The sequence below is a fragment of the Drosophila miranda genome, chromosome 2, assembly GCF_003369915.1.
Source record: "Drosophila miranda strain MSH22 chromosome 2, D.miranda_PacBio2.1, whole genome shotgun sequence".
NCBI classification, from domain to species: Eukaryota; Metazoa; Arthropoda; class Insecta; order Diptera; family Drosophilidae; genus Drosophila; species Drosophila miranda.
In genome coordinates this window covers 16,128,659-16,156,560 of record NC_046675.1, presented here as the reverse complement: position 1 = coordinate 16,156,560, position 27,902 = coordinate 16,128,659, and the positions used below count along the sequence as shown (strand labels likewise).

General features: G+C 44.6%; 3 protein-coding genes across 9 annotated transcripts in view; 1 reads left to right on the top strand and 2 right to left on the bottom strand.

Moving 5' to 3' along the window:
• Positions 1-27,902, top strand: part of LOC108157065 — a 70,694-nt gene that overhangs the window by 14,659 nt on the left and 28,133 nt on the right. For all 7 annotated transcript variants that reach the window (XM_033389188.1, XM_033389184.1, XM_033389183.1 and 4 more), the window contains exon 3: positions 24,017-24,139. In XM_033389188.1, the coding sequence (XP_033245079.1) occupies positions 24,017-24,139 (123 nt within the window). The remainder of the gene's footprint in view (positions 1-24,016; positions 24,140-27,902) is intronic.
• LOC108157066 (serine/threonine-protein phosphatase 2A regulatory subunit B'' subunit gamma-like) lies at positions 22,176-23,966 on the bottom strand. The gene is made up of 3 exons (XM_017288901.2): positions 22,891-23,966; positions 22,617-22,834; positions 22,176-22,549 (listed from the first exon to the last, which is right to left on the bottom strand). The coding sequence occupies exons 1-3, from the start codon at positions 23,899-23,901 to the stop codon at positions 22,468-22,470; spliced, it is 1,311 nt and encodes a 436-aa protein (XP_017144390.1). The 5' UTR covers positions 23,902-23,966; the 3' UTR covers positions 22,176-22,467.
• On the bottom strand, positions 25,998-27,253 carry LOC108157069 (eukaryotic translation initiation factor 3 subunit G-2). Its single transcript, XM_017288904.2, has 2 exons — positions 27,153-27,253; positions 25,998-26,982 (listed from the first exon to the last, which is right to left on the bottom strand). Exon 2 carries the CDS (start codon positions 26,972-26,974, stop codon positions 26,150-26,152), a length of 825 nt encoding a protein of 274 aa, XP_017144393.1. The 5' UTR covers positions 26,975-26,982; positions 27,153-27,253; the 3' UTR covers positions 25,998-26,149.

The window sequence follows — 27,902 nt, the reverse complement described above, 5'->3', positions numbered from 1 at the left end:
CTTCTGTTTCAGTTTCAGTTCGAGTCTGTGCTTCATTCACAGCTGCTGCTGCTGCTGCTATTGGTGCTCTTGCTGTTGCATTGAGTGTGGCCATATTTTTAGAATGCCGCCAATGCCAATTTAATGTTATTGCGTATACGTGCCGTTGGCCATGAGCAGACGGCATTATCAATAGTCTCTGCCTCGTGCATTGTGCCATGCATTCATTGTATTGTACATTTACAGCAGTTAAAATTGTAATTAAATTCAACACACACTCTCACATAAGTAATGCAAATTATTATGTATGCGTGTCAGCCAGCTGCCACAGAGAGCATGCCACAATGAAATGCAACAGAAGGAGAGGAAAAAACAGCAACAGCCAAGCAAGAGCGGAATTTTCGAGTGTTTGGACTAAGGAATGCCCGCTACTCCGAGGGTTTTATATTCGTTTTATATCGTCATGATGTTTAAATGTGTATTTTATGTTTTTATAGGATATGAAAGACTTTGACAGGCTGCGATATACAAAGAAAATTAATGAACAATAAGTAATATATCAGTTTGGATCACTATTTTGCTTTAAAGAGACTTTCAGAAAAGAGGAGACAAATATCTTTCAAATTCTAGGTACTGATTATTTCTGGGCTTCATCGGTAGATCTTCATTTGATCCTTAGTTGAAGTGACTCTATCACCTTTTAGACTAATCTGTAAAAATGAAATATATCCTTGCATACGATTACACGGTATGACAACAGGGACAGCATGCAAATATTTCAATTTGTAGCACACTCGGCCGACAAAAAACAAAACGTAACCCCAAGAAAAAGCTTTCTGCACTTAACCTTCCTTCCTGGTACGAGTACAGGCTCGTCTTGAGGTACTGATGTTGATGCTGATGGTGATGGTGGTGTTTTGGTGTCTGCTGGCGCTGTATGAATACGACCTTCATCAAATCAACGAAAGGTAGCAGTAGCAGCACTCACTCACTCTCTTTCGCCAGCTTTCTTCAGCGCACTGTTTGCCAGGCAAATTAAAAATTCAGCACAAGACAAAAAGTAGCAGTAGTAGAAGCAGCAGAGGCGACGACGACGACGACCTCAGAGCGATGGCAAAGGTTGTTCTGGCCCTGGTCTCGACCTGTCTCGATTTCACTTCAAATGAGAAAAAATGCTCCCCGCTGCCACAAGGGCCGCAGAGGATGGTGGAAAGCCAGCAAAAAGTAAATTAAAATTGTGTGTTTATTTGCACAGAATTCCAGCAAAGCAAAGAGCAAAATATGCTGCCTCTGCACTTTGTTCAGGATACTCCAGACCCACAGTGCTCAGTCCTCCGTTGGGTTGCTGATGGTGTCTACTGCCTTTTAAAGCCATCTATAAACATAGGTTTGGGGTGAAAGTTGAAAGTCAAGGCTGCTAATTAAGTGTTTTTTTTTTTTTTTGAAGGGGTTAAACACATACAGCATATACATATAAGACTCTGTCAGCTTCAGTTCCAGTTACAGCTCGGGCTCAAGCTGGGATTTACTCTCGTGATTCCCTCTGCGCCTCTGCCTCATACATTAAGAGTTGCTCTCGGTGTCTTTGTCTGTGTGTGGGATCTGGATCATGCTCTAAGCCTCAGAGCTTAACATCAATTTTTGAGGGATTACCCTTTGGCTGAATGCGAGGGAATCTTAACAAAGCATGAACTAGTATTGTGGTATTGCCCCACTCCCGAGTGGAACTCATTTAATTGGGCCATTTTCAACATTCATATTCATAAATAGACGGCCATTCTTCCCATTTTTTGGCATTTCATTAATGACACTTTAATGTGCTACAAAATCCACCGACACAGCTGGAAGAATAAATCACATTTTCCCCCATTTTGAAATAGAACCCCGAAGATACATATATCACGGGCAAGCGCCCCTACACTCATCATCTATCAAAATTCACTTTTCATATAGACTCCTCTTCTGCCTGGATGTCTGTCTCTGCGTCTGAATGCCACACATTTAACCCGCACGTAGACTCAATTTTAATATAAAATATCAGGGGCGGGGTCCGAGGCTATGACGAGCCCTGAGTTGAAGGCATATCAACGACCTAGTAAGCATCTTTATACAATTTCATGAGTCTGTCGACAGACGAAACACCTACACACACGCATACCCACATTTAGACACAGGTACAGGGGACACCTGGCGAAGCGCCCGTGTACTTTGCATAAATTTGTTATGCATATAAAATTAAAAGCATATTTTTAGGCGCTCGCTCAACTGTGTGCTGTCGCGAGTCATGTGTTGATATTTTTATGGCAAATACTCGTAATTTGTAACTCTTCCAACTCGACAACTTCAAAGATACTCAGATAAACACAGAGAGGGAGAGAGAGAGAGTAGGGAGGGAGAGAGTGGAAGAAGAAGAGGGACATTTATATAAATACGCACCGCAAAATTCATCGGCCTACAAATGAGCAAAGTTTTACTTTTATTTGATTTGCACGAGACACAAAACGAAAAGAGCCAGCCTTCTGGCTGTTTCCTCTTCGTTTCTCCAGCCTTCTTTTTTTAGCCCCAAAACAAACGGCAGAAAGTTAAGTTCAAATGAAAGCACACAAAGAAAAGTCATACATACACCAGGAAAATCAGGCAAATGGTGGAAATATTAACACGCGTGTGTCTTTGCCAGTCTTTGCCAGTCTTTGCATGTCTGTGAAATTAAAAATGAACTCACACAACCGCCATCAGTGCCAGTGCCAGTGCCAGTGCCAACGACAGCAACACCATAACCACCCACCATCAGTGGCAGAACCACCATCAGCTTTGGATGTTAGGTGAAATCAAAATACATTAACGCGTTGCGTGCCTCAGACTGTGCCCCCCATCTCTCGGATGATGAGTGGGTAGGCCACTTCATCACCATGTTGGCTAGAAGGCACGGCTGGGCTGGGGCCGAGTACGAGTATATGCAAATATTTCAGGCAAACCAAACCGACACTCGCCCACTGCCAGCGGCTTAAGTTTTCGTTTTTATTTAATTGCGGAAATTGTGGCTTCGCCCCCACATCCCACTCCCCAAAAACATATCCCCACGAAAGATTCTTGAGCTTGCGTTGCCTTTATAATTTCTTTCATAAGGCAACCAAGCATTGTAACATATTTTATGGCCTTACATTTTTCTGCTTTCATACGTTTTCGTGTCGTGTCGTGTCGGATACTCGTTTGCTCTCCGTGGGTCTCCGAAACATTCTCGGAATTCCAAGGCAGATATGAGTTTTGATACCGTCGAAGTGGTTGCAGCTTCCCCTTTGTAGGCCGATTCCCGCTCCCCTCCTCTGTGCCACAAATTGAGTCAAGTGCGACGCCTGATGTCGATGGTGGGAAAGGCAGTTGAGGGAGAGCCCGGAGCCCGGAGACCGGACGAAGAAGTGAGACCTGGAGCAGAATATGTCTTTCCCGCCTCGCTTGACAAACCAAACTAATTAGAAAGTCACTTTTGACTTCCCACAGTTCCCACAGGTCGAAAGTCGTGGGGCATAAAATTAAAAACCCGCAAAAAATGTGCCCCTGCTTGGAAATTTTTTGTTTCTCATGTGAATTTTATGAATGTTAATATAGGAATGCCTAATCATAACCAAATTATGGTCTGAGTCAATGCAATTTTACTAATTTGTTCTTGGTTTCCGCTCTTCTGCTTCGTTTCAGGTATGTTTGTAATGGCTGATCCATTATGGAAGCCGCGTATGCGTCATATGCCGCAATGTAACTTTATTGATTTCAATTAATTGCCAGGCATTTGAGCTGGTTGCAGTTAGAGCAAGAGCTCATAAATAAATTGGAAATTGGAAAAGAGTCGATGCCGATCCGAAACAAGGCAACAACAAATGGCGGGCAATCAGCCCGTAAGTGGCTTACACGAGGCCGAATATCGATGTTGCCGCACGATGTTGCCCCATGCCGCTTGTAATGTGTTTGAGCGCGGGCTCCGTATCAAACCATTACGATCTAAATGACACTTTGACAGGAGCGGGCCAGGCCGGGCCAGGGAGCCAGGGAGCCAGAGAGCCAGAGAGCTTGGGGTGCGGTTACCTGGATAGGCAGGGTCAGGAGTGGGGTCGAGTCGAGTTCGGTTCAAGTTGCACGCAGTCGATGGCGGCAGCGATAAGGGGAAGAAAAATCGAGGTAGCGCACACACCCACACACTCGAGGCACACGCTACTTAACTGTTAATATTTAAAGTTGCAGCAGTGGCAAGGGGAAGCAGCAGCAACAACAGGAGCAACAGCAGCGCACCGGAAGCGGAAAGCTTTTCGCCTGCGGAAGTGTTTCGTGCGCGCCAACTTTATATAAGCAACGGCGATATGCCTGAGTACGAGTGTGTGTACGAGTATGTGTCTCCATGTGTGATCTGTCTCTGTGGGGGTTTCGTATACTCCTTGCCACTGCAACCTCGTGTATGCAGACACTGCATGGAGTATAATGACAAAAGCAGCCCCAACAACAACACCCCAGACGAGCACAATGCGTTTAAGGAGCCAACACTTACGCGCTTTTCCATTGTAGGGGCTGCTATTGTAGCTTTTCTTGTTAGTGTTGCTCTTGTTGTTGCTCAAACCTGGAGAGGTAGACGTAGACTCTAACGAACCGTCGACAGTCTTTGGCCAGGAATATGCCTCCCCCTCTTCAGTGCGCACCTCGCGGCTAGGCAAACACTTTCACTAAACACTTCGCTGGATGGTTGGGTAATGTTAAATCACCTTCTCCGACTCGGAGTTACCCTTCTCCGTGTTGCCATTCTTAAAATCTCTCTTCTCGGAGCTCCCAACCCCAGAGTTACCATTCGCGGAGCCTTTTTACGAGTTCATATTCTCTGAATTTTTCTTCTCCAGGATCCCCTTATCCGTTGTACTCCTCTTACCCCTGCGATTGCTTCACTTTGCCCCGTTTCTGACTCCATTTCCGCGCTGCCAGTCGATGATTTTCGTCGACATCTTGTTCGCCTGCTGCCTTCCGTTTGGTTTGGCTTAGCTGCTGCACAATCACCGCAGCTGCTTTGCATTTTTCAAATGTTTTTCCCTGTTCCAACCCCCCTGGTACGGTGTGGCAACCCCTGTCGCTCTCTTGGCGACCTGCGACGACTGTCGCGTGTCTTTGTAGATTGAAAAACATTTTGCCGTGATTTTTTTGTGTCTGTTGTGTACTTTTTCCTGCTATTCTCCTGGCATTTTCACATTTTGTATGCATTTTGTTGACAGGCCGAAAATAATCTAGGTGGGGCTGCCGCTGCCGCCGTGCATTTATTTATATTCCATGCAGGATCTCTGTCTCTATTCGCGGGAACATATAAATGGTTTTACTACGTGAATATCTGTCTCTGGTTGTTGCTGCTGCTGGCTTTGAGCTAGTTATAAATGAAATTTTAGGCGATTGTTTATATGCTCGGTTTGAAAGCGAAGCTCAAGAGAAGGCGAATTGGGCTTCTGATTGCACTTTGAGATATGCATATTCAAAGAAAAGAAAAAGGTGTAGTTTATTCAATGAAATATATCGGCAGATTTGCTCTTGCCTGGTGAATACGTATTTTCCCAATGATACTGACTTAAATACAGATACGCACTGAGAAAGGCTTCCAGCGGTAATCGTTTCTGAATCCACCCTCTTAAGTAATGACAATTCAAACAATATGCCTATCAATTCTATTCCAATGGCTGGTTCCTTATAGTTGGGCTCCGCTCTCGAAATTGCCCCAATTATCGCCTTAACCCGTTGTGTAGCTGTCGCTTTTCGACTGACAGACATGTAATGTACGAGTGTATGCTAGTTTGTGTATGTGTAAGGCCAAACTAGTCCACTGCCACCCCATGGTACGTGGGCTCATCTGTGGGTTGTGTCTTTGTGTACTTGCATGGATGCATGACACTCTGAATGCCAGGAGCTTTTGTAATAACAATTTTGGATATAATATGCATAATTCATAATTTCTGCGGTCACTTTCGAGCGCGCTGTTAATTGAAGCGTACTTTTGAGTGCTGCCTGAATTTATTGACATTTATGTGATTTAATTAAAATGGAATAAAAAGTGCAGACAGTCAGGCAGGGCAGGGAATCAAAAGCGGCCACATTATATATACGAGTATGCATAAATTAATGGTCATGCAAGTAAAACAATTTAAGCATCAAATCCGTCCGTCTGCACGTCTGTCCGTCCCACTGTCAATTGGCCAAATTGAAATATAAATGCGAGTAAATAGTATATACTCGTATAAATAATTGAAGCACTTTCTGTTGCTGTCCCGACAATTATGCAGCTGCAAAGTCGGCCAAATCTCTGGTAAGCTTCATAAAAGCTTCCGCATTATGTTTACAAGCTAATAAATGTCAGCAGCAGCAGGAGCAGCACCGGCAACTGCAACTGAAAATGCAACTGAAACTCGAACTTCACTCCGGGAAAGCCCGAACGAAATGCAAAGCCAACAAATGGCCGGCAAGGACAAACAAATTAAGCTCCTGCATTTTGCATGAAGCCAATTGCATTTGGGCAGTCAGCCAAAGGACGGTCGGTCGAGTCCTGGACCTGGACCTGGAGCAGATCAAGTTGTTGGCCATTGGGTAGAGTTAGAAATGCAGGCCGGCGAATGGCGCGCATGCAGGGGCAGAGCACACAGCTCCACCGATTATTTGCAACTCAGTGAAGCTGGCCTAATTGATTAATGATCCCCTCGTCCGAGCCCCCATCCCACTATGATGAGTAGGCAGTTTGCAATCCTCCGCTGTTGACCTTTACCCCGTTGACCCAAGTCAAAGCTCCAATTCTGCATTGGTCATGGACCATACAGAGAGAGAGAGGGTCAGAGTCAGAGCCAAAGAGCCAAAGAGGGAGGTAAAAAGGATTCTGATGGATATTGAATGTAGCATTGAATGACTGGTACGTGAGCGCTTATAAATAATAACAATTCAGCTAAACCGGAAGCCAAAGTAACAACTTCCTTTCGTACGAGTACAAATGCTAACCCGTTCCGTTCCGCTCATATGCCACTCACACTCACATGGCCCGTTCGTTTTCGTGAGTGTGTGCATTCATTTATGATTGAGTGCACTTTGAGTGTGTATGTATGTGTGTGTGTGTGTAAGAGTGAGTGCGTGTGTATGGGTAATGAGCATGCCAGCCTGTATGTGTGTCAAAAAAAAGGTCAAAAAACGCAAAATGTTCAAAATGAAACGTCAAAAACAACAAAAATTGCGTGTAGGATTTCTGTGTTGCCTGTATAGGCCTACACATCATCATCAACGTGTCGTAATACCCTCGTGGAGGGTTATTCGATTTTCAGAGAGGTTTTTGCAACGCAAAGGAGGAGGCATTTTTCATATGTTGTAAAGTCTACACATTCTTGAATAGAATCAAGAGACGTTTGGACTTATATCATTACGCTTCTTTGCAAAACATAGTCCCTATCTCGAGGACATTTGTAGCTGGACCACGTGAGGGTCAAAACAGATGGTCTTTTCATCCCAGAAGGGTTTGAACGCTCGAAAAATTATTGCAGAATGCATGGCTTTCGCAATCAAGTAAAGAAAAATTGTACACAAAAACACCACCTATCATAGAGAAACGAACCTGCAAGGTATCTAAAGCTTCGACGCTGAAAATACATAGCTTTCTCTTGTTGTCCTTGTTTTTGTGACTCCTGTGCTCTGGCAACCCTTTTTGACTCGGTTTTTTGTTGCCTGTTTTTGTGAATTTCCGTCTGGCATGAAATATATAGCTGACTTTCTTTTGCACATGTCTGTGTGTCGCAAAGTCATGCTGTAAAAAATATGTGTTTGTGTGTGCGAGGACACGCAACAACACCAGCAAAAATTTAATTTGAATTTGCACATCAAATTCATGCATAAATTTTTAAAGCGACTGAGTCAGAGCCAGAACGAAACAGCAACAGCAGCAGCAAAAAAAAAGGAAGTTGTGTGGCGTAGTAAAAAATGTAATTTATTAAGCATTTGCGAAAAATATACTCGCACAACAGAACGCGCGATTTAATCATTCATATGACCATTTATGTGGCACGAGATGCCAGAGAACCCGTCAGAATATCGCTCTCTATGACATAATAAATGTCATCATTTGACAGCATTTTCCTTGCGTATGTGCATATCACGTCGACATATTAATTGGCCAGGCTAGTGGCACCATTTACAAACACTCTCTCCCCACCACCCACCACCCACCACCCTGACCAACTCTGTAACTCTCAATTTGTGTAGCATGAGATAACCGAACGAAGAAGGGACAAGTTTTTGGCCCTCAGTTTGGCTTTTACCAGATTTGAGCGGTTGGCCCAATCTCTCTATGTGTGTGGGTGCGTGTGTGCTAGTAGCGTCACCAGCAAATTCGTTAACTGCAATGGTTTTTGGCCAAGGCAGAACTTTTACAAAGTGATTATTATTGTATAGGAAACTTTTGCGGCATGGTCGAAAAGTCTGTCTAGCTCTCTATATCTCCTTGTAGCTACATATGTAAAACGTATTCGTACCAAAAAAAAAAGAAGAAATTGAGTAAAACTTATGTGCGCAAAGTTTTGGTAGAATTTTCATGGTATAGGACTATCGCATGACACGAACAACAGCATGAGCGGTCGAGAAGACAACGTGAGCTAACACCAATTAAAAGTCATTTAACATCTACCCCCGTATCAAGTCCATACAAACACATACACACACACACCAGAGGAGGCGGGAAAGGGACCCTGACAGAGGACAGGTCTATGGCCGTTGCCCGCTGTCAGGGAAGCACTTCGCCTCTTCTGGCTCTGACAGGTTCTGGGGGTACCAAATAAAGTAAATGGGTTCAAGTGTTTAATATTTCAAAAGTGTTTTCGCCAAACTACGTGGTGTGCCTGGGCCGTGGTGCGAGATTTTCGAGAGGAGTACGAGGTATGAGGTATGAGGTACGAGTATTGGAAATGACCGGAGTTGGAGCACGTGTTGGTTTAGTTTTCGGCAAGTTTACTATCACAGTTGGGCACACTAAAACTGGCCTAGCCTTGAATGGTTGAGGGTTGGTTGAGGTTGAGTCATAAATAAATTAACTACTTAAATTTACTCGTGGTGCCATCGCAGGAGACGATCCGGTCACTTTGCATGCGTATCCCACCCGGACCGACACAGTGTCAATCAGCCTTGACCGGAATGGTAACATCTTTGCCACAGTCGGAGCGGAGCGACTGAGCCAAAGCGGCAAAGTGGCCGTTACACTAATTAACCTTATTTCATTCTCAATTACAAGCACAAGAACAAACAAGAGAAAAAACAACGCTAATTGTAAGAGGAAAAAGGAAAATCAAGAACAGAAGTAAAAGTAGAAGGCAAACGAAAAGAAAAACCAAAACAATTGCCTCAAAACATAATTGTTATTTTGCGCCTTTTCCTCTTTTGATTTTCCTTTCTGGCCACATTTCGTTGCCGACTTTCTGGCTCAATCCAAAAAAAAGGCAAATTAAGTTTTTTGCTCTAATTTAGTCTGACGCGCGTTGGCCAAAACGAGAACAACACTCATAACAAGCGGCAATCGCGGCTTTCTTTTCTTTATTTCTATACCCTGTAAGCGTAAAGCCCAAGGGTGTACGAGTGTTGTATGCATCAAGTATCAAGTGGTGAATGAAACAGGAGAAAAAAGGAAGATTTTTTAGTGAAAAGATCTATGAAAATCTGAAAGTCGGAATTCAATTACAGCCAGAAAAACGTGAAAGATACCTCCTTCCTTAAGCAGCGTAAGAAGGTTTATTGGAAGAATATCGAATCCTCGACTGTAGCCTTAATTATTCATTACGCTCTTGCGTATTTGTTACAATCATAGAAATAGAAAAAATCTCCGTATATTGCCCCACCAGGTATCCTTCATATATATGCCTCTAGCTTGGTTTATCTTTCTCTCAGCCAATAAACGGCAAGTCATATAATTTTCGATAGTGCTGGGTATCTTGTAGTCGCAGTCATTGACTACAGGCCCCTTAACTTGTTTTCTCCTACCCTCAGTGAAGATTCCGCTGCCGCCTTTGCTTAATTTACCATTTTTCACTCTTATCGCCCCTCTAGAGGGATGGAGAGGACTAACAGCACAAGGTGGGTGGGTGGTTGGTGTTGCCCATAAAAATAAGGCCAAAACGGTGGCAGGCAAATGAAAAACAGTTGGACTCAAGTCGAGCCGTGCCGCGTTGTGCCGTGCCGTGCCCGTCGGAGCTGTCTTAAAGTTTAAGCTGCGAGCGTAACAATAATTTAATGCGGCTCTTAAATTGTTTGTAAAATGTTCAACAACCGCACAGCGCTGTGCACGCCCACGCCACTCCCCGCCCAAAGTTAAAAAGTGGAAAAGTTTTTCTTTTCTATTTAACGTAATTTCCCCTTATTTGCTTTGTCTGCTCTCGTGATCTCTTCGTTTTCCTCCTCCTTGGCCTCCTCTTGGCCAGCCAGCTCATTTCACCACGCATATTTGCCGCATTGTTCCTGCCATGGTTTTGGGGCTGAGCATATGTTGCCTTCTCCTTGCCTCATAATGTGGCATATTTGGCAGCTCGACTCGTGCCACGTGGTGACGCTGTTGTTGTCTCCGTCTCCATCTCCATCTATGTCTTTGAGTTTATTTTGAGTCCTTCCGCCTTGTTTTTCCTTTTACTTTCTCATCATTTTCCCCCGTTGCGACACTTCGGCTTGACTCGCTTTCGGGTTGGATTTTCTCTTTCATTTTTGTGGTTAAGCAAATGTTCAACAAACCAAATCTCAGATTTGCATTTTATGTTTCCGCTGCTTCCCCCAGAAACACTTCCTTTTATGCTCGGATAAGCTCAGCTTTAATGCTGTTAATCGGGCTTAAAATCAAAGATTTTCAGCATTGGGAAAACAAGGAATCAAATAATTTAAAAGAACTTTTGTCCAAACTGAGTTGCACATCAATTTTTGATGACAGAACAGGGTAGAACTTTGTGGTTGGGGCTGTAAAGCCGCTTAAGTTCCGAACCGAACCGAACCGAACCAAACAGAACCCCTTTTCTAGAAAATCTTTCACTTATTTGCCCTGTCGATACTTGCTCATTTCTAATTCCATTTCCACTTGGCTCTTATTCACACTTTGGGCCAGGCCAAGAAGCTCGAGACAAATTATTGACACGCTCCACGCATACACATCCAGACAGAAGGGAGTGTTTGTGTATAGGGTGGAAAATCCATTGCTCAAAGGCATGAAAATGAAAACATTTTCACTTATTTGCTCGGCAATTGGATAAGAATCGAACTGAAATTGGATCTGGCTCATTCTCTCAATACACTTCCCATCCCATCCCAGCCTCCTTTTCCGTTTTGGCTTTGTTTTGCTTTTAACTGCCTGCTGCTGTTGTTGTTGTTGCTGCCTCCACATAAAGCATTTTCCGGCTATTTTCTGGGACCCCCTGCCGCACTCTTATTATCGTAATAGAATTTGCCAAATTGAGGTTGAAAAGCTCTGCCACTGCCACTGCCACTGCGACTGCCTCCGCCTGTGGCCTGCCGTCGCTTCCTCTCTCCTCTTTTTGGCATCCGTTTATCGTTTGATTGTTTGCTCGCCTTGCCCTTCATTTTAGCCTCCTTTGGGCCTCCTTGCCAGCCTGGTTGGTTGGTCTGTTGGTTTGTTTGCCTATTTGGCGTGGCTCTTGCTGCTTATCAATTGCTGTTTTTATTGCCATTTTAGCTGTCTCGCTCCGTTATTGAGTACGACAAAAATTCATTGCTTGCTTGAGGGCCTCGACGGAAAATTGTCGACTGTCCTGTGGTTTGTGTCTGGGCCCTCGTTTAATTGTTTACTCGGTGGCAATTGACCTTTGCGGCATTGCGGTGATTGAATGCCAGATATCGCATTTCTCGTACGGCTATTAGGGAATTATGAATGCTGATGGCCATGACTGAGAACGGGGACAATATTGATTTATCAGCCATTCCGTTTGAGATATCTGCAGCTGCATATCCACAGCTTACAGCACAAAAACCTAGTCAGAATTGTAGAGAGAGAGAGAGAGAGAGAGAGGGAGAGATGAAAGCTGAACAAAAAGCGGTTGAGAAGCTCATCGGAAATACGTCAAGAGGGCTTAAGAGAGTGCCAGGACTCGTGCCTTGCTAACCTGGCTAAAAACTCATCAAGGCATACGCTGCGTATGAGTAACGTAGTCGTCACGGTACGTCATCAACTTTGTTGCCTCCATTGTGGGGGCCTGAGCCTGGGCCGGAGCCTTTCCTTTCCCTTTTGGCTTCTCCTTTTTTTCTGGCCTTTTGTTCTTTTGCGTTGCACCGCAATGTTGTTTCCCTGCGGTTTCCACCTAGTCATGAATTCCAAAAGTCCACACACACCGGAGAGAGCAGGTGAGGCAGGTCTTTGTTTCTAGGCAATTTCAGTCACTTACTCTGGTCGTTGTTATTACGACTTTGGCTTCTACCTTTGCGTTGTCGCTGGCGATAAAACTGTTACAGTTACAGTTACTGTTACGGCTACTACCACAGTTACTGCTGCCACCGGTTCGTGTTCGGTTGGAGCTTAGTTGAAGCCAGTGCTTCACCTTGTATCGGTGTCGTGTCGTGTCGTCCGTTGCAACAAAACTGCCAAGTCCCCAACCAGAGACACACCACTGCTGTCCTTGCCACATAGACATGGCAAGGCGGCTTCACCTTCGGCATATTGATGATGCCAACACTTTAATTAGAGCGTCAATAAAATGGATAAATGCAGCCAGGACCCGACCCTTGTCGATGTCGTCAGCAATCTCTCTCTTCATGGGCCCAAATTTAATTTGAGCTGCATTCCACTTGCAGATCCTGCAGCAATTAACTGAACAGAATCTCTACAATTAATTGCGGCGGTTCACATTTTTGCAGCGTGTCAGTGGATTGCACGGGCGTACAAATCGTTATAAATTATGGTGTCAAATGTGGGGCAGGCCTGAGAGTGCGAGGGGCATGAATTAGCCTCCGACACGCAGACAATGGTCGACACCTACCAGACATGCGCACATACGAGTGTGTCTGCTGCCTGAACGGAATGGCTTCATTATGGTTATCCTGCAGTGGGCTCAATCGCACTCCTGATGGGTTCACAGATAGCTGTCCCGCTATTTGCTTATGAAATTGACCTACGATTATCGCTGCATACACAGAACGGAAACGAAAGCAGGGTCAGACTTATGGCGTGAGTGTTGCCTTATGAATAAAACATGGCTTTCTGTGAGCAGGACAGAACATTAAAGCCATTGCCAGTGTCTGTCTGCCTGGGATTCACACAATAAAAGTTTGCCAACAGCGAAAACGTTTTGTTAACTTGTTCACAAGTGCCGTGCCTGGTGGCTGAGTGCGTATCTGTGTGTGTGCGGTGAACAACTTGAAAGTCTCTCCAAAGCCATTCTCCCAGCGATCCCGCATCCTCAGCCGAAGCCGCAGTTGCAGTCGCAGTCGGGCTTGGATCTGCTGTAAAAATCCGTTTACACAATTTAACGCTGGAAAAAAAGTTTTCGCAAATGCATAAAACTTTCGTATTGACAATAAACGACGACAGAAGAGTTTCTTTCCAATATGGAATATGCAGAGGAGCTGCAGCTGGATGAGGGTATGGGGGTATGGGTACAGCTAGGGGGGAAACTGCCAAGTTGAGAGTGCATATGCACATACTCCTACTCTTACTCGTACTCGTACTCTTATAGTAGTTGTACTTTTACTTCACATTCCCCGGAGATAAAGCCCGCACACTGCTATGATGCTTTCAAATAGGTTTAGTTTGTTGCGAACTTGCCTGAGGCCTGGCAAAGGAAGGACGCTCCGAGCGGAACGAGGGACAGAGGTGCATCCATTTTTATGGCATTGGCAGTGGCAGACAAAAGCGCACGGAATTCAATGAGCTGCAAAAAGCTGCACCAAAGTTGCTTCCAGATTTACGCCATGAAAAATGTCAGAACCCAGCATCTGCGGGCAGCCAACCTGCCCGCACCTGTCTCCTAAAAAAACTAAAAAAAAAAAACATCGGGTAGTAAGGAATCCAACTGCAACTTGACTGCGGTCTTCTGCCACTTTGGCCCTGAGCAGGCAGCAGACAAATTGCGCTCGTAAACGCTTTAAATTGTGCCCTCTGCTTCTGCTTCTTCTCCGCTCTGCTCTGCTCTGTATTTGGCTCCGCTCCGAATTGAAGTTGAGCTGAAAAAAACTCTGCTTTTCTCTGCTCCAAATTGAAGTTGAGCTGGAAAAACTGATGGCGGGCCATGGAACGGAAACAAAACTTGGCGAAACGGAGCCAAACAAAGCAAAACAAAAGTTGTGGCAAGGAGCGTGCAAAAAATTGCCGAGCGTGTTAAGAAAAATGTTTCCGTAAGCTGCGAACAAATGCGCGACAATATTTTTGTGTGCGGCAAATCCCAGCCACCACCCAATCCGCATGCCCTTCCACTTGAAGTTGCAACACACCTTCAACTGAGATGTCGCAAAGAGGATGTCGTGGGTCAGGAGGTGGTCCACTTTTTGGCTGTAAAACAAAACGAGAACATTTCACAAAGAACACTAGCTGGCGGCTACACTGTGCCAAAACTAAGTGGTTGAAGAATGTACTGTGGGAAATTGTGAAATAGCACACTATAAAGCCAAGGCGAAATACTACTACACTACTTATCATAAAGAGAATATCTACCAGAAAAACACTATCAACGATCAAAGATTGAAAATTTTCATGGGACTATACGAGTTTTAGGCATGTAAAGTTAATAATTGTCAGATAATATATAAAGAATTCTATCCATATTATCTGTGTTAATATGCGAGCTTATTTTTTTTTCTCTTTTTCGATCTCCTATAAAATTCGTTGTTCTTTTCTGAGTGAACCTTTTGGCTCAGTGCGAAATAGGTCCTGCTCTTAGAGGCTTCGGTTGGCTGATAACCTAAAACCAAGTGCTTCTTAAGACCAGCCAAAGGGCTGGCCACACTTGAGCTCGGGCGCCGTTCCTGCCACCGCTACAGCCGCAGTGGCACGCTGCACTTGCAGTTGCAAGGTGTGGGATGTCAAAACCTTAACTTAATGCAACGCCTTGACTCTGGCGTCGACTTCCCAACTTTTGATCCTGCGCTCGCTCCCTTGGTGTTGGATTTTTCAATTGCTTTAGTTCCGTCTTAGTTTCAGTTTCAGTTTCAGTTTCAGTTTGTTGCTCTAATGACCTGCTTCGACTGGTATTATGGGCGGCATTAGAGCGACAGAGGAGCTCGTGCTCCAACCCCTTTCTCCTTCCAATTAAGATGCTTAAGACTTTTGAGCACTTTAAGGCCGAACACAAGGTCAGGTCTGACAGCCCGATAAGGACTCGAAACTTAAATTCAATAAATTCGCTGACGTAATTTCGAATTGCCAAGTGAAAATAAGCCAGGAAAAGCACTTAAATTAATTAAAATATCATTTCGGAACTTGGCAAAAAGTAAACACAGCGGGAAAAAAGCAGTGGGAAATCAGTGCGCCGGTGAATCCCTTTTTTGGGCAAAAGGAAAATCGTGGTAGAGAGACAGGCGAAGGGCAAAAGCGGGAGGCAGGGTGAAATCGAAATGGCAAACAAAGCACGAAATTAGATGGTTCCCTGGAATTATTGTCGAAATGCCATTTTCTCTCGCTTTTGCTTTCGCTTCGTTTTTTTTTTGTATTTATATTTTTGCCTCTGAAGGTCGTAAATAATTTATGTAAACTTGAAGGTTTGCAATGCGGAGGAAAGTAGGGGGCTTCCAAATGGCAGTGGGAATTGTCGCAGACTCCTTTACACTTTGATGCTGCTGTGTTATGAATAATAACTTGGACCGACCGGCCTGACTGACTGACGCCTCGCCTCGCCTCCACTTCCCGTCTCTATGGCTGCTCCTGTAGTTCGCTTTATACCCTGGCAGAGAGTACTATGATTTCGAGCTGATGTTCGCAAAGGACTCAGGGAAGGACTTTCGAATTTTAAGGCCTGCCAAATATCGTCCAGGTCCAAGATCGGATAACAAAATCATTTAAATGAAGCTTTTCACAGTATCAATCGTTAAAAAATATCTTAGATAAGGTGGGTACAGGTCAGATGGCAAAGATATGGAACTGCGAGGGTATCTGTAGCCTCTGTCCGCAAAGCTACAAATTCGTTGTTGTTTTGTTATGGTGCGTTCGAATTTTACGTCAGTGCTGCCACCGCCATCGCCTCTGCCTTTCTGCATTTGGCAAGGCTTTGAATATTTTACACAGGCATAAATAATTTAAAACAATGGAACACACGTAAAAAGGAAAAAGGATAATGCAGCAGACGTAGCCAGGCTCGCAAAAAAAGCTCCCGCACAGGACAAAAGTGAGAGCGGAAAAGTAAAAAACGGTGGAAAAACGAACAGGAAGATAAGAATAAAAATGTACGAGTATATATACCTACATATATATACATTTTTTTAGCATGGCCCAGAGATGCTGGCCCAAAGACACACAGACACAGCTCTCTTTCTCTTCTTTTGTCTCTTTCCAACGCCCACTATCGCTTTCTTCTTCTGTGCTGCTTTCGACCCGAGCGCAACACTTGACATATGTATGTGCCGCCCTTTGACCTCTTTCTCTTGATGAGAGCCATGTGAAGTGGCGGAGGGCATCTTGTAAATGAGACGACAAGGCGGCCTAAACATTTGACGAACGACAAAAAATTAAATGTAAATGCTCAGAATGTTGTCCTTACCTCATACGCACTCACAAACGCGGAGACTACGCTGAGCAAAAAAAAAGAAAGCTCTTAGCTGAAAGACATCGAACTGGAAAAAACAGGGAAGTGAAAAGTGAAAATAGCAGCTATTGCAACTATTAGAAATGTAAATGTACCAGTACTTTCTAGCCCGAAGCAAACCTGTAATTCAATTATTATTATATTAAAATAATATACTTACGAACACTACTGTATCAAACATGTACGACATGTACGTGGTCTTAAAATTTACAGGACTTTTAATTTAAAATTATAAAATTATATTCTTCTCCCAGTGTACTCCACCATTCTTTGACTCACGATTTTCTCTCAAAGCCAGTGAGTGATGGCGGCTCAAAGAAATGTCAACACACACACACAGACACCCAGAGAGGCAGGCCCGTACAGAGCTCACGCACAGACGCCCGCCCATAGACAATTTCACTTTGACTTAACAAATAGAAAATCATTTATTCTGCATGCGCGAACGTGGACGCATCGGGAGCCTGGGAGCCTGGGTGCCATGGCCCGTGCCGGCTGGGGGATTCGATTTCGCACAGGGGAGGGAAATGGAAATGGAAGCCGTAGTGGAAGAGGACTCATCCGGGTCCTGCCTCCGTCGTGATTTCCGTCTGCGTCGAGCCTTTAGATTTATGCGCATTTTGCATATTTCTTTTCCTCTTCATTTCAAAGCCAACAAAAGTGACTTTGCCTCCGCTCCGCTTCTGATTCTGATTCTGATTCAGCAGCTTTTCCACGGTCCCATTCTGGCAGCCGCCTCAATTTTCATTGCGCGACTTTTATGACTCTGGTCGCCTGCTTTTGACTTTTATCGAATGCAAATTGTTTTATAATAATGCAATCAAATCTTTGTCAACTCTGTTTATTGATGTGTTTATTTTGTTTTGGTTTTCCGCTGGCAATGCCTCTTGGCTCTTGGCAGGGCAGGCCAGACGGCGAATAACATTTAGAAAGTGGAATTGAATACATTTGGGGGAATGCTTTGACTCCTATTGAGTGTTGAAGTTAACAAGCTAATAATGATTGCTGATAGGGATCCTTGGGGGATTACATAGGATCGTAATATCTGTGCAAATAAAAACATGTGAATCTATTATGACAAACGTAAAGGGATAACCTTTAAAATTTGTACTTTACGACACAAGTCCCTTATCTAAACGTGATGGCGTACTAAAGAAAGGATTATGAAAAGTGGACTGTGTAGTTTTAATTTCCAATTGTTCATTTATACTCAATTCCATGCTGAAACGTTCGATAGAAACATAAACTTAAATAAAAATAGAATACAAATATTTGAGCGTAGAAAATCCCTGTAACCCCTTTCAATCTCGACCCCAGCCAAGTGCAGCATTGGTGACGTGACTAAGTCGCTATTGGAAAGAGCAGCCAGAGCTGGCAAGGCATTTGCTGCAGCGTCTCTGCAAATGTTTCCTTACTTTTACTTACATTTTATTTGTATTTTCTGCTGACTTGGCGACGGACTGGGAATGTACTTAAATCACGGCAAAACGTGCAAAGCAACGAAACAGCCAGCCAGCAACAGGAGGATGTTCCCAAGGGAGTGGGGAAAGGTCTCCTGCTGGTGGCATTTTTGCTTTTAAAGGTCTGGAAGATCAGCCTGGCGTGCAATAAAAAACAACAATATTTATGGAATGTATCGGTTCGAATATGGACAACAGCAACATCGGCCGCAACAACGACAGCAACAGTAACTACAATTATGGAAAAACATAAATGACAATGGCAATAACAGCTAACAGTGCAAGAGCAACAACAATAACCGAAACAAAATTCAGCAACAAAAAGCGAGAGCTGTCCTTGGATGTGGCAACTGTTGATACCCTTTGCAGGTAGATCGTTGTTATGGTAGCTATTTATGATAAGCTAGTGCGAATTGATTCCATTTGGTAATAGATACCAAGAAACCCATGCGACTAATTTACAAAAAAAAAACAAGTTTAGAGTGAAGATTAAGGTTAATATTAACCTTATCAGCCAGATAGCTCTGAAATATAGTCCAAAATGATTCCTTCTTTGCGTTGCAACCAAAATACCCTCTAGGAGGGTATAAAAACAACCAGCAACATGGCCAACACCCAGGGGCAACAACAGCATCATGACCAACAGCAACAACAGCGACAACAATAACAATAATTGTATTTACACATAATTGACCATAATCCCCAGAAGCATCCCCATCCCGGCCTCCCTCCACCGCCCCACGAATAACAGATTTTTTTCCTTTCCGCTATTATTGCTGCTGTTGTTGCTTCAACACCCAATTCGGTTGGTTGCCCATGAAAATGGCCGCAGGCGACATTTTATGTTGCCGTTGTTGTCGCCCCTTGCCTTGTTGTTGCTGCTTTTGATGGGGCAGAGTGGTTGTTGCTGTTGCCACTGCCACTGCTGCTGCTACTCGTGCTCGTGGGGAAGAGTCGTTGCTGGTTGCTGTGGCTGTTGTTCCACTGAGCCCTGTTCACATTGTCTGTCTGCAGTTAAATTTAAATGCCAGCCGCCACAGCAGCCAAGGACCTCTGCGCGAGCCTGGACCATAAATTAAATAAAATGAAATGAAATAATTTCGGTCACGCTCTTTCTACTGTTGACATTTGCTGGAGATATCCGAGTAAGGATAGGCCTTTTCTGCTCCATGAGCAACATTCTCTTCGAGCTGCAACGTTTTGCCATTGATCCGGTTAATGCTCATATATACATATATTTATATTTTCTGAAAAACATCCTCCATTTCAAGCTAAGGATCAAGCAGGCATTAAATCAGGCAGAAATTAATCTTCCTGTTTAAGCGTTCACTAATGATTTGTCACATCTGCTGCGGGTATATTTTTCAGTAACTTATACTCCATGAACCTTCCTCATCTTCAAGCTAAGTTGAGTGCTCCCATTGATCTAAGCCATCAATGCGTATAACACTCTTTAATGTGTAGGGCTTCTGGTCTAGCCAGCTCCATTTGCTTTCCATGCAAATGAACCAGCCAAAATCGTGTGGCTCTGTGCCGTTTGCTGCCCGTTAGTTTCCAGTTTGGCTGCCACTGCTGGCTGCATATTTATGGGCCGCCGAATGTCGGCAACATGCACAGCCAAATCCACTTCATGACCGAAAATTAGTTTTTAACCCACAAAATAATCCCGAATGACATAAGGATGGCCACCAAGCAGCAGTAGCAGCAACAGCAATAGCAAGAGCACAGGAAAACCCACAGAAAAAAAGGAAAACCAACCACAACGAACATTTCACAGTTACGAGGACGAGGAACAGACCTCCGCCTGTAGTCCTTGCTTGCCGGAAGTTGTAAAGCTGCCATTTCTCGGCCATGTTGTTGATGTTGCCAGTGCCGCCGCCATCGTTGAAGACTTGGCTTTCGAGGCAACAGCAACAACAACGATTCGCGGCCTCGTAATGCGGTCATTGTTATTGCAATTGTTGTTGCCGTTGGGTAGCGCATTTGTTGTATTAACTTTTTCCAAGTGGCATGCAGGGCCGGCAGTAGCAGCAGCAGCAGCAGCAGCAGCAACAGCCACCCCCAACGTTGGCCATAATTTATTAAAGCCTGCACCAGAGTGCTCCAGAGTCGGGCCAGTGCCCCTGGCACACAATTGAAATTTAAGCAGAACCAGCAGGAGCTGGAGTAGGAACTGGAACACCAGGAGAACCAGAGCCACGAGACCAAAGGGCAGCGAGCAGAATGGAAGTTGCAGAAAATGCGAAACACTGGAGGAATCCCCCACACGACCTCTTCCTCTGGGGATCGGCTGGTGCGGCTGGGGCGGCTGGTGAACCAGGCAAAATGGTAATCGAAATGTTCGCCGCACGAATCAACGCAAACAAGCCGTGGCTGGTGCTGGTACTGGTAATGGTGCTGGAGCTGCTCCCCAGGATGAGCTGGCTGCAACACTGGCCAGTTCCCAGTCAATTTCTTGCCCCACCCCCGCTCACTATGCTTTTTTTGGCTGGCATACTTTTTGCAGTCAAAGTTTTTGGGGGAAAACTTTTTGGGGTTTGAGAAAAATAATTCATGAAACATAGCGAACAACGCGAAACGCGAAACGCGAAAAGCGAACATTTTTGTGCCTGTGCGCTGTGCCTGTGCCGAATCTGATTGTGACACAAACGAATTGTTCTGGTTGTCGTCGGCGTCCCAGTAGCTGGTGGGCAGGAGATGGGTGTGGAACTGAAGGTGGCGCCTCGGCAGCGGTCGGTCGCATATTTATGTGCCTATTTCGCGTTTTTTCCTTGTGCCGGGGGCTGGCGGAGGCGGAGAGCATTACTCTTCTTGGCATGCAAATTTATGGTGTGTCCCAAAACAATTGTTATTGTGTTTTCAACTTTTGCTTGATTTGTGTGTTTTAAGTGATTCCAAATGGGTCGCAGGGGGCCGGCTTGGACTCGCACCCGGCTAAATGGTGGGAGACGCAGTTCAAACCCCTCCTGGCCGACTACTGCCTGGCAATTTGTGTTTGGGGCCAGCTGCAGCTGATAATTTCTTCGACTGTCATCGGGACAGACGCGCGCTGCATATCTCAATGCAATTCTAAGCACCCAATAACCATAAAACACTTTAAGGTCCAACCGAAACGAGCCGAGAACCGAGTCCGGCTCTCAATCGTCACTTGGTTGTTGTTTCGTGTCGGTGGAATTTTCTCTCCTGACTTTTGTTTATTTTTATTTCCGCAAAGAATTCGAGTGGCGGTGCCACGAAACTTTTACGGCACGACCGGCTGTTACTGTTACGGCCACTGCTGTTACCCGTACTTGTTACCGGCCAGTAGGCCACTTCCTGCAGATCCTGCATTTGCGGCGGAGCGGAGCAACTCCAGCTGCGTCCGCATGCAATTCGTGAATTTTTGAAGGCACTTCTTTTGTTATTCCGAGTCCGGATCCAGTCCCACTCCAGCTACCGACCTTGCTTGCAATATGCAAACGGTCATTTCGTTAATGAGCAGCAGGAGGGAAGGAGGAGTGGAAGCAGTGGAAGCAGTGGAAGACTACAACTTTTACTGGGCATCCGGCGGATGAGTAGAGTGGCAGAAGGAGTGCCAGAAAGAGTGGGGCAGATGCAGTGCCAGTGGCAGAGTGAATCATGGCCCATGACCGGGTAGGCACTGCCTCTGCCGCGAGTCGAGTATAAACTTGACTGCTTAGATAGACAGCAGCAGCAGTGGCGGGTCCTGGATGACTCTCCCTCTGCAGTTGTAGCATTGCTGTCCGTCCGGATGACTTGGTTTATTTTACGTAATGAAATGAAATTGAAATGAATGTTTTATAAACTGCCAGCTCCTGTCTCTCCCTAGCTCTTGCTCTGTGATCCCTCTTTCTGCATTTGTCGAACATAAAATTATGATAAAAACCAAGAGCCCTCCTGTTTTTCGTACCTGATTTTCAATACAAATTATTGCAAATTCCTTAAACCCTTACATATTGGGCACGCTCAATTAACATAATTAAAGTACGCGAATAAATATTTATGAGCAATTTGCAATTAAAATAAAACACTCGCATATACAAATGGGCCAGAAATATTTGCGAATCTTTTCACAACGAATTTGCATGTAAGTATGACACGGAAAAAAGCGAACAGGGTTAAATCCTAGAATGCCAGCAGTCTGCAGCCTGCAGGCTGCAGTATGGCAGTGTATTACCCGAGGACTCGGGCTGGCCGGCCAGTCGGGGGATTTAATTAAATTTCGCTTAATGCTATTACCGCACTTGTGCTGCGCCTTGCCGGGTGGAATGCTGTTATTAAACATTCTCTTCACGGTTCTCGTATGCCCAGAATTTATGAAATTCAATTAGTATGGACACCACAGTCTCGGCCTTTCCGCTGCGGCGAGAAGGAAGCAATGCTAGTCGTACGAGAATATGGAATTGTGATTCCGTGCCTAACTCACCTCTTGATCAGGTCCTGCAGGGTAATCTTGCAGGGATCCTTTGGCTTGACCATGTCGAATATCTCATTATTGATGTCCTCAAAATTGACGGGATTCTCATTATGTGATTTGAACGCCTCTTGAATGCCCTTGAAGAATAAGTGCAATGTCTGGACTGTTAAGTAGCCCTTGTGGTCCACATCCAAGATGCGGAATAGATATTGAAGTGCTTGAGGCGACTTGGGGTAGTATTTTTTCAGAAATAAATTAAATACAGATAGTGTAGCCTCCTTACTCCACGATTATTCATAGCCATATCAAAATCGAGGTAGGTCTTGTAGTCCATTTCACCCTGGTAGGTGCGACACTCCTCGAAAACGCGTTCCAGAAAGATGGTGGTAAGGGTGCCAGAACCATAGTCAGCCAGTTCCTTCTGGCTGAGCATTCCATTGTGGTCCTTGTCCAGGCTCAGATAGTTCCTATACACCGCGAGGACAGCCGGCATTGAGAAACAGTTTTTGTCCTGCGGATCCTCTGGATCGCCCTCTTCGCGCAGTTCCAGCAGATCTGTGACCATTCCCGATTCCAGCATAGCCCGGATAGGAATGCGTCCTCTGTGCTGTGCGTCCAGAAAGAAGAAGAACCTCTTGATCACGGTACAGACGTAGAAGCTCTGGAAAGAGGGCTGCATGCAGTCGCGTATCTGTGCCATATTGGGTATGAGGTCGATTATGTAGCTCTCCATGTCGATCTCTCGCAGATAGCCCCGACCCATCTCGTCGTAGAAAGAGAGACCAATCCTTGCCTGCTTCAGCCAAACCTTTCGCATGATGTAGTTAAACACGGACACAATGTCCACCATTCCACCAGGGTCTCTCGAAAGGACAAGCAGATTGCCAAAGAGTCGGGCCGTCAGATAATTTCGGATCTTGGCATTCACCGCGCCCTGCAACTGAAGATAAGCATCGAAGTCGATCAGCTGCTGACCCGTTGCCGTCATCTGGGTGACGTGCTTCACCAGCATGCTCCACAGCTCGTCCAGCTCGTTGCTGTCCAGCAGCTCCTGCGACCTTTGCTGCAGATACAACGAATGCGCCTCTTTGCGCAGGTTCTGTCGGATGGTGTCCCCTGGGGGTAGCGGCGCTTCAAAGAACTTCGGTATCGTCTTGTATGAGGGGTGATCGATCTCATTGCGTTGACGCAGCGGTGCGTTCTCGTCAAATCTGGCCAACTCCTCGGCACTAATGGGGCGCGTGGAGACCATCAGATTTGAAAATTGCTCTATTAAATCCGGATCCAGCTCCATTCTTATCGAGTTTCTTTCAATTTCAATTCTCAAACCGATACAATAGCACTTAAATTAAAAAATAAAATAAAATAAAATGAACTATTGATTTCAATTATTTTGTAATTTTTTTCAGGTTCTACCATCAAAGGTGTTGTGGCCATTCTGAACTGCATTCTGGCACGTCAACTGTGCTTCGAAGATCCCTCATGTTCGGCCATTCTGGAAATTATACCCCGAGTCTGCGGGCCCATTCCAGGTAAAACGCAATTCAAATCAAATCGATATATATTTTATTCCCCCCTCTGATGATATGTTTACACACAAATCCAAAAGTTTTGTGTGGCAAGTGTTGGCAGAGCTCTTGAGCATTTTGTGGCACCATCAACGCTGATTATGTGCCAGGCCTTTGGTCATTTGAGAATTCATTTTATTTACTTTTTCTTCCTCTTTTTTTTTGTTGTTGTTTACCTGGAAAACGTGTAAATGTGTGTGTGTGTTTGTGGTGTGAGAGGTTGTTCCGACAACTGTATAATTATTTCAACAATTTTTGTGTGTTCCGTGAGCAGGCGCGCGCGTGCAGTAAAACAGTAAATAACGGTATATACTTAAAGCGCAGAGACGAGGAACAAGAAAAAGAAGTCAGCGAGACAGGAACAAAATGAGAGGAGACGGAGAAGTCAAGAAAAAGCATTTGAATATTCAAATGCCCTAGAGAGAGAGAATGACGCCGCCCCTCGAGTCGATGGCATGGTTTTATATCCCGTGCTCATAGAGTACAAGGGTATATTGTATTCTTGAAGAATTTAGAGCTCCCGATCATGATCATATATGTTTATGTATATATAATATATAAAAATATCGTTTCACGGTGTTTGTGGTTGAGCTCCTAAAACGCTTCGACCGATTTGTCTGAAATTTGATATGTACATATATTTAGAAGGAAGATAGGTCGTAAAGTATTTCTCACCTTCCTATCACCGTCCAACATTTTTAGATCAGGATTTAATCATCAAGTACATTGCGAACACTCACTTCGTGTAGACTAGCGAACACTCACGAGTAGGAGCCAAACATTGAATATTCCGCTCATCCGAAAGTGCTGATTAATGATATAGATAAGGAACGTCGCCATTTTCATATTCTTCATCGCGAAAAGTGCACGACTTGCTCATTGGCACGGATTCATATTTTAACTTGTTCCTGTAGTCCTCGTTCGAAGTAACAGAAATACACAGCTCACAATACTGCTGCAAATGGTTCCGGCCATATCCGTACTTCGAAAATGGAAAGCACCTATGTTACCCACAGTTCTAGCAATATGTGTCTCCTATTTGAAAGAATCCACCATATAACATAGCAATAACTATATATTCTGAACTATCAAAAATCGTCATAATTGGACTATCCTCATGACATCCTCAACATTTAAGAAGCATACATACGTAAATCTGAGTAGCAGGTGGTATCCTGTAGTCGGTATTTCACTATAGCATTATTGTGTGTTCCTCGCATATGACCCAAAGGTGCAAAATAAAAAGAAACGAAAGACGCGTAGCCGGCGGCTTGCCCCGTGCTCCTGCTCCAGCAACTACCCCGCTGGCCATCCACTCGATTCGTGGCCAACAATGGCCAGCGACGAACAAGGACGAACGAATGAGCTCGGTCCAAAGAAAAACTTAATTTATAAATTATTCAGTAATTTGTTTTAGACTTTGCTTTAGCCGGGTTCCACCTCCATACCATAGGATAAACAACAGCAAAAGCAACAACAATGCAACGGCAGGAATAAATTTCTTTTGTGCCTCTCTTTGATCCGCCCCTCATTCAAAATGTGTATCTAAGACAGACTTTCCGCGAACTATTCCCATCTACGACTACGAGTATGCCTCCCCCTCCCCATCGTCATGGCCCTGTAGTTTCGTGAGCATAAGTCTGCTCTTATATTTAATTATTAATGTTCATTCAGTCCAGCCAACGTCTTGCGGCATTTCTCAGCTTTTCCTTTCCCCAATCCCTGTCGCAGCCCCCACTACCTTGGCTTCCATTTAAGTGGCTTTCACCTTTGTGCGGTTGCGGGAAATACAGCGAAAAAAAATCGCATTTAAAACGAAGTATTAACGGCTTTAGTCTGGGCTCATGCACGAAATGAGCTCTCTGGACCATACATATATTTTATTTCGATTTCTTTTGCGGTGTGGCCGCAGCTCGACTCAACGGAGACAAGGAAAATGTATGAAAATTAAATTAAAGTTAATGGCGATTCCCTTTAGGGCTGTGGCTTGGACCACTCCACGCAGAGGATCAAGTGATCGTAGCCATGGCCGTTGAGAATCTCGATGGCAGCAGCGGCATCCTGGCGGAACTTGAAGTGCACGTAGGCGAATCCCTTGCAAAGACCAGTGTTCTTCTCGCGTGCCAGATACAACTTGGTGTGGGGTCCGATCTTCTTCACCAGCTCCTCCAGATCGGCCTCGGTCATCGACTCGGACAGGTTGGAGATGCGCACAGCCGAGCGCTCTCGGACCCAGGGCTTGGCCCCGATACCGCCACCGATCGCGCATCCGCCCTCCTTGAGGAACGGCGACACATACTTTCCCGTTTTTGAAGCATCGCTGACGGCAGCGTCAGCCGCCGCTGTGGCCTTGCTCTCCATCAAAGTCTTACTATCCATGGATGTGCCCTTGTAGGGGCAGTTCACGGACCAGTGCTCGCCATTGCAGATGCGGCACCTTGCGATTTTCTTTCCCGGCTCCATCTGAGGTTCTTGGTCCTGGGCCTGCTCGAGCTCCTTGGAACTTATGAAGACCATGTGAACCTCCTCGGCGACCATTGTGGTCTGCGAGCAGGGACCCGGCTTGTCCAGAAGGGAGTCCCCAAACTTCGACCAGTTGCGACGGCGCGCCACGACCTTGGGCACGGTCTGCTTCTCAATTTTATAGGTACGGACTACCTTCACCTTCTTGCCGTCCTCGTTGTACTTGTACTCGGTCACAAATTTCAAGTTGCCCTGAGTGTACTCCTTTGAAGGTGGCAGGCCATCCATGTAATCCGCCTCCACCTCATCGGCCCAGGAAGTCTTTATGGGCTTCATTTTTATTTCTATAAAAAAAACTGATTTTAATTTCTCCTTGGCTACTACAAATTTCAAATCAGATTCCTTGTAAGCTGTAACAATTCGAAATGATTGAACGGAAAACGAGTGCTACGGATTTTGAACAAACAAAAATGTTTTCTTTAGCTAGTGTTTAATTTTTCACTTTTTTTCTTACCCAAAATTGTATTGCGACTGCTCAAAAATTCCAAATGATTGAATGGAAATTTATTCCTGGATATTCAGAGTGTTATCTTTATGCCTACTGCGATTACTCATATCAAAGTGAAAGTGTTCCTATGCTTCTGCTGTCAAGATGAAACAAATATTTCATTGAAGAATACATTTTTCTGCATTTGAACCATTGGAAATATAGCACTTTTTGTTAATGATTTAATTGCAAAAAGTATACCCCCTAACATTTGGGGTAACCTAACCTAATATTAACCTGTATCATCCAATACGGATGCACCCTACTGTGGAATCCCACATGAGAATAATACTAATAATTCTAAATGGCGCATCCATCCAGAGGAGAAAGAATAAAGATCAGATATCAGAAAACTCGTAATATCCTCACAGTTATTTACACATTTGCCGAGTATTATGGTTCTCTAAAAATAACACTTAAAACTGATTTATCGCTAAGTTGTAGGAAATATTATTACTGCCAATTTATATAAGAGGTATGTACTTGTTTTGCATATGCTCCGAGTATAATTTTGGTATGTCTAGAATCGAGCATCGATTTGTGTGTTCTTCATTTCTCTCAAATTAGTATAGATTTTTAGGGCGTATCGAATATTCATTATAGCTTCAGAATGAACTCTCAAAGAAAAGATACTGTCAGCACATGGTAAACGCACGTGACGTTGGTCATTAATTGTTTAATTTGTTTAATAATACATTCTAAATATAATCATTGATA

Excerpts from the sequence above, each read along its gene's own strand:
- LOC108157069 (XM_017288904.2), bottom strand. The coding sequence starts at position 26,974 with ATGAAGCCCATAAAGACTTCCTGGGCCGATGAGGTGGAGGCGGATTAC.
- LOC108157066 (XM_017288901.2), bottom strand. The coding sequence starts at position 23,901 with ATGGAGCTGGATCCGGATTTAATAGAGCAATTTTCAAATCTGATGGTC. Across the intron at positions 22,835-22,890 it reads TGGCTATGAATAATCGTGGA|TCGCCTCAAGCACTTCAATA; the intron begins GTAAGGAGGCTA and ends TACTACCCCAAG. Across the intron at positions 22,550-22,616 it reads CTGCAGGACCTGATCAAGAG|CGGAAAGGCCGAGACTGTGG; the intron begins GTGAGTTAGGCA and ends TTCTCGCCGCAG.